At 46.4% G+C, this 13,470-nt stretch overlaps 1 protein-coding gene across 1 annotated transcript; it reads left to right on the forward strand.

Moving 5' to 3' along the window:
• Positions 1-298: 298 nt before the first annotated feature.
• LOC147459735 (2Fe-2S ferredoxin-like superfamily protein) lies at positions 299-1,037 on the forward strand. The gene has a single exon (XM_086509895.1). It carries the CDS (start codon positions 349-351, stop codon positions 826-828), a length of 480 nt encoding a protein of 159 aa, XP_086366021.1. The 5' UTR covers positions 299-348; the 3' UTR covers positions 829-1,037.
• Positions 1,038-13,470: the final 12,433 nt, after the last annotated feature.

Raw genomic sequence — 13,470 nt, forward strand, 5'->3', positions numbered from 1 at the left:
TGTAAGAAGTGAACTCACAAAATCTGCACAAATGTTGCAAAGGTAGAAAAGCCCCTTGCATTGGTCTCACTGCGAACTCAATCAATCGTCCACAAGCCTGCTACCGAGAATGCATGTGCACTTTGTAGCGAATACTGACCATGTTTTGGGCTGCTCTACCCACCGTGGCAACTCCATGTGCACTTGCAATCGCTTCACACACACACACACACACACACACACACACACACACACACACACTCTTAAAAAAAAAAAAAAAGGCGGGCGCACGCGCGTGACCCCCCCTCCCCCCCCCGAGTGTAAGCTACGATCTTAGCGTATGCACCGTTGCAACAGAGGTTCTTCCCAATGGCGGGCGGAAGAATGGCAGCCCGGACGTTGAGTAATCTCACCACGGCCTTTCGGCTGTCGCCCTCTCGCGTTTGCTCTTCTTCTGCACCCTCAACGTCCTCAACCACGTCTCGCCTTGTCTCGGAAAGGATCGTGGAGCTCACTGCCATAGATGTGGATGGCATCAGGCATAATGTGAAGGGTTTGACAGACCACACCCTCTTGAGGGCGCTCATGAATCATCGCCTGATTGATCCAGAATCACACAGGCTGGATGACATCAATGCTTGCACTGCAGAATGCCGTGTAATGGTGGCGACGGAGTGGCTGGAGAAGCTACCTCCTAGGTCTGAAGATGAGTACGACACGCTTGTTGCTGCTGCCTCACACAGAAAAGTTATACCACAGGACCGCCTCGGTTGCCAGATCGTCCTGAACACTGATCTGCGAGGTATGGTTGTTGCTGTCCCTGAACCCAAGCCCTGGCGAATTCCATGACTTCTGGTTTGTATCTGCTCACGGATGTTTCTTGAATGCGCATTAAAAATTGTAGGCAAGAGTGCATTCACTCCTTTCAATCGAACAGGAAAAATAATTTATGGCCTCTGTATTGAGGCCCAACAATTTCACAATGTAGGTCATCATGACAAGTAGGTTAGTGTCTATCCAGTACCAATTTTGGAATATCAATTGCTACGTTGAAGGTGTTTTCTTTGTAAAATCATTTTTTTGCTCAACTCACTCAGTCCTCATCTCAAGCTTCTTATCTATGATTTTGAGGAGGGATCAGTTGGAAATGATACAAATGTTTAGTCTGCATTTGTATGCACTTAAGGTTACTTCTATCTTGCAGCTTGATTCAAACCAGGAAATAGTTTTCAATACTAGATCTGTGGACGTGCAGATTGAAAGGAAACTTGTTAAAGAAGTAAGATGTTACCACAAGTTTGCACCGCAAGGAAGCTGACATTTGCTATACTTTTAAGTCGGGACCTTTGTGCAATTATAGACATGGTTTTTGTGGTTGCTCATTGTATTTGTTTAGGTGTTTTTGATTTCTTTTAATTTTTTGGGCTATTATGTAACTCTCTCTTGACATCTCTTATTGCTTTGATTCTAATTTGTGGTATGTTTTATTTGGCTTGCAAGGAGGTGAGTGAAATTACTTATACAATTTTTTGTAACAAAAACAACATATATGATGATGTCAAGGTTTGGCACGTGTCTGTCAGTCTCATGGACAGGTGATAGGGAACGAGGGCTGTTTCGTGGCTGTGCTGGGCCAAGTGAGGTAGATACTTTTTTCTCATTTTGAGCCTCGTTAGCCTCGGGATTGGTCCTCCTTATGGCTGTCTAGTACCCTCATAGGCCTTAGGTATTTTCCCCCGTGCTCCTATGGGCCCTTCAAGTGGTATGCTGCCCCGTTGTCTTACTTTTCAGATTTTGGCCCCATATTTACTCATCTCGTGGGATGTTTAGGCAGGTCAAGCAGCTTGTGTTGGGGGCTATATAGGATTGGGTAGAAGGGGGCGCGGGGGCTTCATTTAGTGTGTGCTCAATCTATCAAGGCTCCCCCTCGGAGGAGCCCCTTGCGGTTTTGGGCAGCCTCCCCTTGCGTTATGGGTAGCCCATCATCCCCTTTAGATCCGGGCAATAGGCAACATGTTATCTGTAGTTTCTTCTTCTGTGATTCCTTTTTTTAATAACTTTAGGCCGCTCGGTAGGAACCAGAAGTTGGCTCCTTTTCTTTGCTCTAGGTTTTAGGCCCCTCGGTTGGAACCTGCAAAACATAGTCAAGTTAGTTCTAGACCCTAAGGTCATTCAGATGTCTTAGAATCATGCAGAGGATTAAATAGGGTAAATTGATCACAACATAGAGGATTCTGGCTTTGACCAAGAGATTGGCATGAACCACCTTTCTAGAGAGAGAGAGAGAGAGAGAGAGAGAGTGAATTTGAGGCAAGCCAAACGAACACATTGGACCGATGCATCTATGACCTTGACACAAAAACCCTAACCAAAAAACCTGTCACAGTTGCATTAGTACCAAGCTTAGATTATAACTGCATACGAAGCATCTCTTATAAGTGAGTTTATCAACTCATTAAGTGACTTTTTTAGAAATCATGGGTTTTTGTTGGCATTGCCTGACCCAGCTTTAATTCCATATATAAGTGACCCCAGGGGTCACTTCTCAAGCATAAGTCAATACGAAGCATCTCTTATAAGTGAGTTTATCAGCTCATTAAGTGACATTTTTAGAAATCATGGGTTTTTGTTGGCATTGCCCGACCCAGCTTTAATTCCATATATAAGTGACCCTAGGGGTCACTTCTCAAGCATAAGTCAATACCCTCAGTACCAGCTCTAAGTATCTGCAATACCTCAGCATCTCTAGCGTTTTTGCACCAGATCATCTGACAACAACCCGTCAGCACCAGCCTTTTCAATTTTCAGTTGCAGACCCCGCCATCAATACCAACAATTTCAGTTTTCAGCCCAAGACAACAGATCAACAAGTGTTTTCAGATTCAGCCCTCCAATCAGCCAGCATTTTGCATTTCAGCCATCTTCGATATCGGCCATAGCAAATCAGTCCCTAGCCTTGTCGAGCTTTCGGATTCTATACAACATCCCTAGCGTTTTGCATTTTCAGCACTTAGCCTTGCAGATCTAAGCATCAATAGCAAGATCCCATCAACATCTCAACATCTAGGACCATTGTATCAACATTTGTGCAATCTGAAGCAAATACCTCTGTCTCGAGGCTGTGGCAACCACTAACCTTATTTTTATTTGATTTTTGGGACCCTCTTTTTGAAGTCACAAATGGCCAGACATTGTGTGGCTAGTGTGAAATGGCCGATGGCCAAGAGTGTCACCCGCAATCAGGAAGGGCAGGTTGCGATGAGATGGTCAGACTAGTCGGCACTGTAATTCGAGCTGTAAAAGGGTGTCTAGGCTCAGTTCAAAGTCATTTAGGCCCCTCGCTACACTTATAAGTTGGTGGATACTAGGAATTAACTCAAAAGAGGCTAAGTGGACACTGATGCATTTGCCAGAATCATCAGCAAGAGGGGGCGCCCAAATTGAGAGGGGCCTGATTTGCTTCGTATTGTGAGCCCTACTTCGTGTGTGTGTGAGTAGTTGGTGCAGTTGATGAAGCTTTAATGGAAAGCTTGCCTTTTCCCTTGCATTATGTAGCTCGATGATTCGGCTCTCGCGCACCTCTCTCCCCTTTTGAATAAGAATTGTGATACCCCGCTTGAGGGCTATTCATCTGTATGTATAGCTATGTGGGTTCATGCGCGTATGCCGAGGCAAGAGCCTCTTGTTCAGGTATTGGATTAGCTAATTGCTAATTCCCCGCAGGTACAGGTGAATTTAAAGAGATTTCACGCAAGAAATTTCATCCGATTTAGAGGTCAAGTAGCCCAACAGGTGCAGGATTACGAGGGCTTGCTTTGGGTGCGTTCGGCTTGGAAACGGAGCCCAAAACAGGAAATTACAGCCTGCTGTGTAAATTTGCACGTTTAGGGTTTTGGCCCTAATCGATCCCTAATACCCCCAAGAGTTCTGGGGAAGCGAGGGGACCGTTGTACATGTGATTTGGTGCATTTTTGGGGCAGAAAACAGAGAATTCAGCGTGCTGCAGAATCTCGCCAGGTTTGGGAAAGTCGCTCATCGCGTGGGGATTTTGTCTGTGAAGCTTCCTAGTATGGTTATGTTACCGAAATCGGGCGAGAACAGGTCTTTTCAGCCCGGTTTATGCGGGACAGCTCGTAGGGAAACGTAGGTTTTATCCCCATTTTGTTAAGAATAAAGAAATACCCAAAGGGGTGTTAGTCTTTGGGGCCAACAGGGTGTCAACGTCTGCTTGGAGCGCTCGAGCTTCTAGGCCGTGTTCATTTGAAGTGTTAATTCCAGTCACTTGTTTAATTGTGAAGTTTCTCTGTGTAGTAAAGTAAAGTTTGGGGTGAAAGCCAAAGTCTACCGCCCTACCTGCTGGTTTCATGATTTCGTCGCCGGGACAGAATCACTTTTTCCTCAAGAAGGGAGCCTTGGTTGGTTTTTGGTGAAGACACAGTACAGGAACACGGGATTACACTATGGCAGACAAAGGAAAAGGCATTATGGAAGAGGGTTCCTGTTCGTAAGACAGGCAGGCAATACCTACGGAGGTTGGCGAGAGTTCTAGGCCACCCCTATCTGTACCTTTTGTTGTATGAATGCTCCACCAGTGCAAGGCTTTATGATTGGGCAACTTGAAGATGATGCATTCAGGACTCGGTTGGTTGCCGCTGTGAATGTTTTCACTCGACTGGCAGTGAACCCATGGTTTATGGAGTTTTTGCAAGCGCCACCGGTGCCACAGCAGACAAGGCAACTCACACAGCCAGTAAAGCTCGTTGAGGCTCAAAGCCAGGTCCTTCATGTGTCCGAGCATGATAGGGAGCACTCGCACGCTGCGAAGTCTGTTGGGGCTCCAAGACAGGTTCCTTCTGTCCATGAATCGGTGGTTAGGACGCCAATTCCACATGTTTTACCAGTTTACCTCGCCACCTTTCAGAGTCCACATGTTGCATTAAATGGAAAAGGAACCGGTTTCCAGGCAATGCATTGGGTTTTTCCACCACCCACGGTACATCTTGGGTATTTCGGGGGTGGATTTGTGTTCCAAAGTATGGGGAATATTGGAAAGGCCAAAACCATACAAAGAAGGTGGTGCAACGGTAAAGTTTGATACCTTTAGTGGTTTCGAGGACAAGACGAAGGCTCTTACCTTCTTCTAGCAGTTTGATACAGGGGGGAATTATACAGAGGCCTCCAAGGTCAGGAAAGCTGCCACCTTTTTGAAAGGAAATGTGTGTTCATGGTGGACGACATTGTTGATGCAAGGACATGCACACGCCACATGCGTATACTTCAAGCAATGTTTGCATTTGCGTGGCGGTCAAATGAATTCGAAGTCGAAGTTATGACGGATTGGCACCAACTCTCTGCAGTTACTTGCAAGAGCTTAGAAGAGTACAACAAAAACTTCACTGAAGCATTCCTCTCAGTAACTTTCTTCAGGTTCGTACCATTGACAGAGCAGATAGAGAAATACTGTTACGGGCTGCCTAAAGGGCTTAAAAACTATTGCACAAAGAACAGAGTGGCTACCGTTACTCAGCTTATGGAAGTTGCCAACATTGGTCATACCTTGTTGAAGGGAGAAGACAGTGGGTTTCAGGGCAACGTGAAAGGGGGTATGTCAAAGAAAAGACCAACAAAGAAGTCCTTTGCAAGAGCGGCTCGTGAAGTTTCCGAGGAGTCTGAAAGAGAAGAGAAAGCTGAAGATGCAGCCGAGTCTTCTGGAGCACATGCCAAAAGAAAGAAAAGTTAAGGGAAAAGTTGCACGACGGTATTTGATGAAGTTCAGGAACTATTCACCTATGGATGCAAAATGGATGGAAGAGTGTGAACTGCTAGAGTCACCGAATGTATTACAGCTTTACCTTGAGTCCTTTGGGGTACAACCTACGTATGCCCCAACCCAATGTGTTCGAAAGAGGGGTAATGACGGAGCTAGCACATCAAATGTACATACGGATTCAATGCAATAGAAGTGGACACTATTCTACAAATGCTAAAGGTATTATGCTGGCTGTTAGAGTTGCACCACCATTGATTCGCCATTTTGTACTGCTAGTGATTGTCCCGGATTGGCCACCCATTGCACAACATGTAGATTGCATGGGCGGACACTTTAGCACGTGTCCGGCCGGTCATTTTCTAAGCTTGGCTGGGTGCACACATTTTTAGCTATTTTTGGGCTTTTATGTATTTTGCACCAGTTACACATTTTGCCCTACCTCAGCCTAAGATTCTATAAATAGAATGCTTAGGGTCTTGTAGTCATTCAGAATGTGTATTGAGAGCATCATTTGCAGAGCACTTTGTGTTCTCTCTCTCTCTCTCTCTCTCTCTCTCTCTCTCTCTCTCTCTCTCTCTCTCTCTCTCCTCTCCCCCCCCCCTCCCCCAGCGTTTTCGGCGCGCGTGCCTCACAGTCACGTGCACATCTAACCCTATGTGTACGTGGACAAGCTACTTCATGACAAGGGTTCAGTCAGTCTAGCTTAGGAAGTGTTTTGGCACTTTTGTGAGTCTGTTCACAGACCGTGCATGTCCAGACACTTAGAATAGATGCATATTCTCTGGTTGCACACAACATGACCATCAGATTTCCATCAGGAGCATTTTTACAGTGCATAGACCTATTTTCCCTATTTTTGACATTTTTCACTTATAATTTTTAAGTGACTTTTGTTGGGAACTAGGTAGGGCAAATTTCATAAGTTAGTATATAAGAAACCTAGCGCTAGCACTTTCTAGCAGAAGAGGCAGTAGGAGCTTCGGTTCAACAAGCACCTTCTCAGCAGGACCCCCCAGCAATGCCTAGCGTTTTTGCAACACAGCAACAAGGCTAGCATTTTGCATCCATAGGACAACCAACGTTTTTGCTCTTGCAAATTCTTGGCGACAACAGACCAAGTAGAAGTCCCAACGTTAGCAGATTCTCCACAACAAGACGGGAAGAGAAGATCCTTCTCTAACACAGATTGCAAGCTAAAGAAGAACCTCAAGAACGTCAAGACTCCAGAACCTCAAGACTCAAGAACCCAAGAACCTCAAGACCCTCAAGAACCCAAGACCCAAGACCCACAAGAACCCAAGTTCCTAGTGAACTTAAGAACCCAAGACTTCAGTGGATGGTCATCACTTGAAGCGGAATGGATACTTCGCATGGAGGTGGTGAGCATGGGAGTAGCGAAGAAGAGTTTTCCCCTCCAGGAAGGTTTTCCGACCCTCCCTCTTCCTCATCTATGCCAAGGATTGCTCTAACTCCTATGGAGGCTTTCGACAAGATGATGGAGGACAATAAGCTAGAAAGCGACGAAAGAATGGCAGCCATAGAACGTAAATACGAAGAACAAATGGCAGCCATAGCACGTGATGCGAAGAAAAATTGGCAACCATCGAGCGCAAGTACGAGCAAGCACGTTTGGAAGCCAAAGAAAGACAAGCGAATTTGATCACGAGAACAAAGCAAGAGAAGCAAAATTTGATCGTGAGAATAAAGCAAGAAAAGAGAAGAGCAATCAACACATGAAAGAGTTCTTGCGACTCTTTTCAATTGTGCAGGTGCAGTTTGAACAGAATCAGGAGAAGGAAACTCTCTCAGTCTCTTCTTCTCCAAAGCAGGACACACATGAAGATTTGCATGATGATTTGAATGATAATGACAAGCATGATGATTTGCATGATAATGACAAGCAAGATGATTTGCATGATCAAGATGTGATTACTCACAAGCATGATGATTTGCAGGATAATGATATGATTGTTCACAAGGATAACGGTTTAGTTGATACTTTATGTAGTGAAGCTAACCTCATTGCAAATTCGATAGATCACAAAGAACCGATCTTGGCTCTCGAGCCTAGGTCCAAAGAACCCCCACAAGAAGTATTATGTGTTCGCATGATTAGTCAGCACGCATTGATCAAGTGTTTTAGTCGTGATCGTTTCCTGTATTTTAGTCAACGTCTTTATGTGATCCCTTTCCAAAGGCATGCCATGTTGCACGTTGAGTACGATTCACTCATGAATTAGCACGGATGTATGCGGAACTCTCATGAAAAGATGAAATGTTTGCACCCAAGGAATTCACATTCCATGTCTCTTCCTTGGCATGACATAGTTTCAGAAAGAGCACAAGAAGGATTGAGCATCAAGCATCGGCATTTCCATTATGATTTGCCACAGTTGATTGATTTCGATCAAAAAGAAAAGATTCGATCTCATTGTTTGCATGTGTTTGATGAACGGTTTGGCACTCCGTCTCTATGTTTATCTACATTGCATGCATAGTCTTTAGAGAAGACGAGAGCTTTTCCAGTCACTTTACATGGAATGGGTATGTTCATGTTTTTGTGTTGGAAGTGGTTTCATGAATTTTCATCCTCGAAGATTCTTGAAGAAGGTAGACGCATGACTAAAGACGAACTTGCAGCATCGAAGGAGCCACAAATGACTGTCGCTTTCGGCACGGCCCAAAGAAGCAAGCGTTACAGACCTTTATGAAGTTCAAGTATCGCATGACCCACGCATTAGAGGGGGCCGGCGAAGAGTCCTTTCCAGGATTCCGGTAGCTGTTGCGATCTCCCTCGACGCCATACAGTTCGGTACCAGTACCTCACTTTGAAAAGGAGGGGATGTCACGTGTACATCTAACCCTATGTGTACGTGGACAAGCTACTTCATGACAAGGGTTCAGTTAGTCCACTCAATCTAGCTTAGGAAGTGTTCTGGCACTTTTGTGAGTTTATTCGCAGACCGTGCATGTCCAGACACTTAGAATAGATGCATATCCTCTGGTTGCACAAAGCATGACCATCAGATTTCCATCAGAACCCATGAGGAGCATTTTTACAGTGCATAGACCTATTTTCCCGATTTTTGACATTTTTCAATTATTATTTTTAAGTGACTTTTGTTGGGAACTAGGTAGGGCAAATTTCATAAGCTAGTATATAAGCAACCTAGCGCTAGCACTTTCTGGCAGAAGAGGTAGTAGGAGCTTCGGTTCAACAGACACCGTCTCGCAGGACCCCTCAGCAATGCCTAGCGTTTTTGCAACATAGCAGCAAGGCTAGCGTTTTGCATCCACAAGACAACCAACATTTTTGCTCTTGCAGATTCCTGGCGACAGCAGACCAAGTAGAAGCCCCAGCGTTAGCAGATTCTCCACAGCACGACCAGATCAGCCCAACGTTTTTGCATCAGCCTGACACCCTCAGCGTTTTTGCAAATCTTCACGACAGAATCAGCCCATAGACCAGCGTTTTCAGTTTTCAGCAGTTAGAACCCGCAGAAGAAGTCCCAAACCTCATAGATCTCACCTTCCCGCAGCAGATCCTCGCCGCACGGTCAGATCCCGCGAAGTTTGTAGTGTCAGCCCGGAAAACGCAGATTTCAGCATCTGCGTTTTCGCATCGTGGCCATCGACATCGTCACCGACATAGAGTCAGAATTCAATAGATAAAAATTTGCAAATTTCAGCCATTAGCATTTTTAGATTTCAGCCCGTCTCGTCGTCGTCGACATCGTCGGCAAGTCCAAGCATTGTAGAGATTTCTGCAATCATAAGTAGATCGCTCTCGCCATAGAGAGTGGGGCCTTCAGAGGAGGGTTTTGACAACATTCTGGTGTCGTATTCTTCTCTCTCTATTTCTCAGTCTCAGCACCTTCATTCACAGTGTCTATTCACTTTGTTTGTGTCCATTGCACTCTCTCACTAAAGGAACGGAAGGCTCTCCCTTCCGTAAGTAAAAGGAACCCTTGAGAACAGTTTGGAGTACTCATCTTGAGCAAAGTTCAACATTCACTTGCTCTGCACCTTACACTCACACCTCTCCACTGCTCACTCTCACATGGTATCAGTTGCCAAGCATTGAGAATTTACGTCGATTTGCTCCTAGAAGGCTAGCGCTAGCAGTTTTGAGACCTTCCATCGCGACAAAACTGCGGCTACATAGCGTTTTCAGTCCTAGCGTTTTCTGTAGATCCAGGCCAGCGTTTCTGGGACCAAGCCTTGCGTTTTTGCAGCCGAAGGCCACGATCTCCTTCTCCCTCTCTGGCGCTCCCCTCCTGCAGCAAAAACGCACCAGTTCGGCATCATACCTTGCTGCGTTTTTCAGACCTGCTTGCATTTTTTCTGGCACAGACCTGTGTTTTTAGACTTGCTGTGTTTTTTGAGGTTGTTGCGTTTTCAGCAGACGCTAAGCCGCTTGTACGACCGGGAGCGGCCAATAGACCCTTCTACCGCCTGGAACTTGCAGATACACCTTGGACAGGTATGTACACCCAATCGGCACCATTTTGGTACTTGCTGTTTATCTCTGTTTTCAGTCCCTCGACGGTTGAGAAGTGCAAGAACCCCCTCCTTTGACACTCTGCGACTCTCCCGTATCGATTGGTGGCGTATAGGCACGCTGAAATCTCTTTTACAGCAGCGTTTTCAGCACCCTTTGCAACGTTTTTTGGGCAGACAACATGCTAAATTTTTACCCTTTGTGCGGTTGATCACTCCCTTGCTCGTCAGGACACCCGGTGGTTGTCTGATCGATTATTTTGGACTGCTGCAGCATTGGAGACGGTACCTTGCGATCTTTTTGATCTACCTTTGGGACTACTTTTTGAGCACGCGACATGTCGACTCCGAAGCAAAAGGGACAACAACAACAATCCCAGAAGGGGGCCACCTCGTCTTCGTCGACTACGGCCACCTCCACTTCTGCAACTACGTCGGCATCTGCCAACACAACATCCAACAATTATGCCCTCACCCAGTTTGTTGAGGAGAAGTCGGATTTACACAATTATTATGTGTGGAGGACACGAGTCCACACAATCATTGCCCAGCATCGATTTTGGAGTGGGTGAATGATTTAACCCATTCGCCTACGCAACCTTCCCTTCCCATCGCCATTCAAGCCTACATCGACGAGTGGGTGGATCGGGACATACAAGTCTTCACCTTTCTTATGATGAACCTCTCGGATCGCATCATGAAGGAAGTTTCCAAAGAGGAGCATGTATATCCATTGTGGGGACAGATTCTTGACCAGTTTGAGGACACCTCGTTTGCCAGACAGATCACACTTGAATGGGAGTTATACAACCTCTAATTCAAGGATTTCAACTCACTCAATGGGTTGACCCATCGCATGCGGGAACTTTGGGACGACCTTGTCTCTATCGGAGGCAACATCACCTCGGCACGCATGGCTGGCCTCTTACTATTCAAGCTTCCCCCACGCTTTGATCCCTACTTTTAGAGTTTGCTCACATCCGGACGTTCCTCTTTTCCCACCTGGGACGAGATTCTCCCTTCCCTCAGACAGATTGAGGGGCACTCCGCATTCAGAGCCGGAGGTGTTGTTGATGCAGAAGGAGCTTTGATAGCTCAAGGAGGCAACAAGAAAGGTAAAGGTAAGAAGAAGAAGAAGAACAAGGACATCGAATGTTACCACTGCCACAAAAAAGGGCACAGAGAATGAGAATGTAGAAAGAAGAAGCCAGACGAGGCCAACAGGGAGAAACAAACAGCCTCGACTGTAGTTGTAGCCTCTCACGAGACGGCAGGGACCGCTCTTGTCGCGACGATGGACCACGCTCTTACTACATTGCAGTCATGTACTTGGTTTGTTGACAGTGGAGCCAGCACTCACAAGACTCCCTAACAATCTTGGTTTAGCTCTTTGAGGGAGACTCATGGGCAGATCGTCAACCATGAGATTCCAGTGTCTGGCACATGCTAGATTACCCTCTTTCGTTCTACCTCAGACCCGAAGTTCAGTTAAGTGGAGGCGCTTTACGTTCCGGACATGGCCTTCAACCTCCTCTCTGTGTTGAATTTGGACTTTCAGGGAGCTGACATACACTTTAGGAGTGGCACAATGACCATTTTTGATTCTACGACAGGTACTATCCTTGCACGCGGTGAGCCCGATGGTTCCCTACACCGCCTCATTGCTCTTCTGTCTCGGACCACGGAGTCTTCTTCTCTATGGCATGCACGATTTGGACATCTATACTATCAATAGCTTCAGCAGGTTGCTAGGACCTCTATGGTGGAGGGTTTACCAACGATATGCTCCTCATCAGGCATATGCGAGGCTTGCCAGATGGGCAAGCAACACAGGGTTGCCTTTCCGAAGTAGACATCGAACAGAGCTTCGGCACCACTTGCACTGGTTCACATTAATCTTTGCGGCCCGATGAGCACTCCTTCATTTTCTGGCCACAGTTTTTGCTTGTACTTGTGGATGATTTCAGTAGGTACTTTTGGGCTTCGTTCTTAAAGCTCAAGTCAGAGGCTTTCAATTTCATTCGAAATTGAAAGATGATGGTTGGAAAGGAGAAGGACTTGCACGTCAAATGTATTCGCTCAGACAAAGGGGGTGAGTTCACCTCGAAGGACCTCGCACAGTGGTGCAAGTCAGAGGGCATCCATTGCCAACTGACTACTCCTTGCACTCCTTCCTTGAATAGAGTTGTTGAGCGGAAGAATCGGACTATCATGGAGATGGCTCGTGTGATGCTTGCGCATGCTTCTTTGCCCCAAGTTTACTGGGCAAAGGCGTGCAACACGGCAATTTACATCCAGAACCGTTCTCCTACCCATGCTTTGCAGGACATGACTCCTTATCAGGCTTACTATGGGCGCAAGCCCTGAGTCTCACACTTTCGAGTTTCTGGGTGTCCAGTCTTTGTCCATGTGCCAAAGGAGAAGGGACAGAAGCTAGACTTCAAGGTGAAGAAGCTCATCTTCCTGGGCTATTCACGAGAGTGATGGATACCGGCTTTATGATCCTGACGCCAAGACCACCACAGTTAGTAGTGATGTGACTTTCATGCAGCTTTTCAGCACACCTGTAGAGGGGGTAGCATCCAAGCCTATACCTTCCCTACCTCCTCCTCGTCTCACCTCCTACACCTGATCCTACCCCTGTTCCTTTTCCTGTACCTTCTACACCACAGCCAGTTACTTCATACGATCATGCCATGCCAGGTTCCGATTTGTGGAGGCGGTCCCACTTTGCAAGGAGAAGTTAGTACCCGGTTGGCTTTACTCTACGTTTTCTTTCTCTGGAGTCACAAAGTTACTAGACTCGCCAAACCCTGGACAGCCTCCACGTTCTGCACGCCTCAAGGAGAGGCAAGTTTATGACGGTGGAGAGTTCGTGAACTTTGCACTCATGTCTCTCAGATTCAGGCTTCAGCAGTTGAGCCTTCCTCGGTGTAGGAAGCACTCTAGCATGATTGCTGGAAGTGTGCCATGCAGATAGAGATGGACGCTATCGAGCGGAGTAAAACCTAGACTTTGGTTCCTAGGCCCAACAAGCGAAAGGTGGTTTCTATGAAATGGATTTTCAAGACAAAGTACAAGGCCAATGGTTCACTTGACAAACACAAGATGAGACTCGTTGCTCGGGGTTTCACACAGCAACCAGGCGTGGACTTTGATGAGACCTTTGCTCCCACCGCTCGCATGACTGCCATACGCACAATGTTTGCTCTTGCAGCCAA

This window comes from Adiantum capillus-veneris, chromosome 4 (genome assembly GCF_014529385.1).
Source record: "Adiantum capillus-veneris isolate H3 chromosome 4, ASM1452938v2, whole genome shotgun sequence".
Taxonomy (NCBI): Eukaryota; Viridiplantae; Streptophyta; class Polypodiopsida; order Polypodiales; family Pteridaceae; genus Adiantum; species Adiantum capillus-veneris.

What these genes read in the sequence shown, in the direction of transcription:
- LOC147459735 (XM_086509895.1), top strand. Translation starts at nt 349, where the DNA reads ATGGCGGGCGGAAGAATGGCAGCCCGGACGTTGAGTAATCTCACCACG.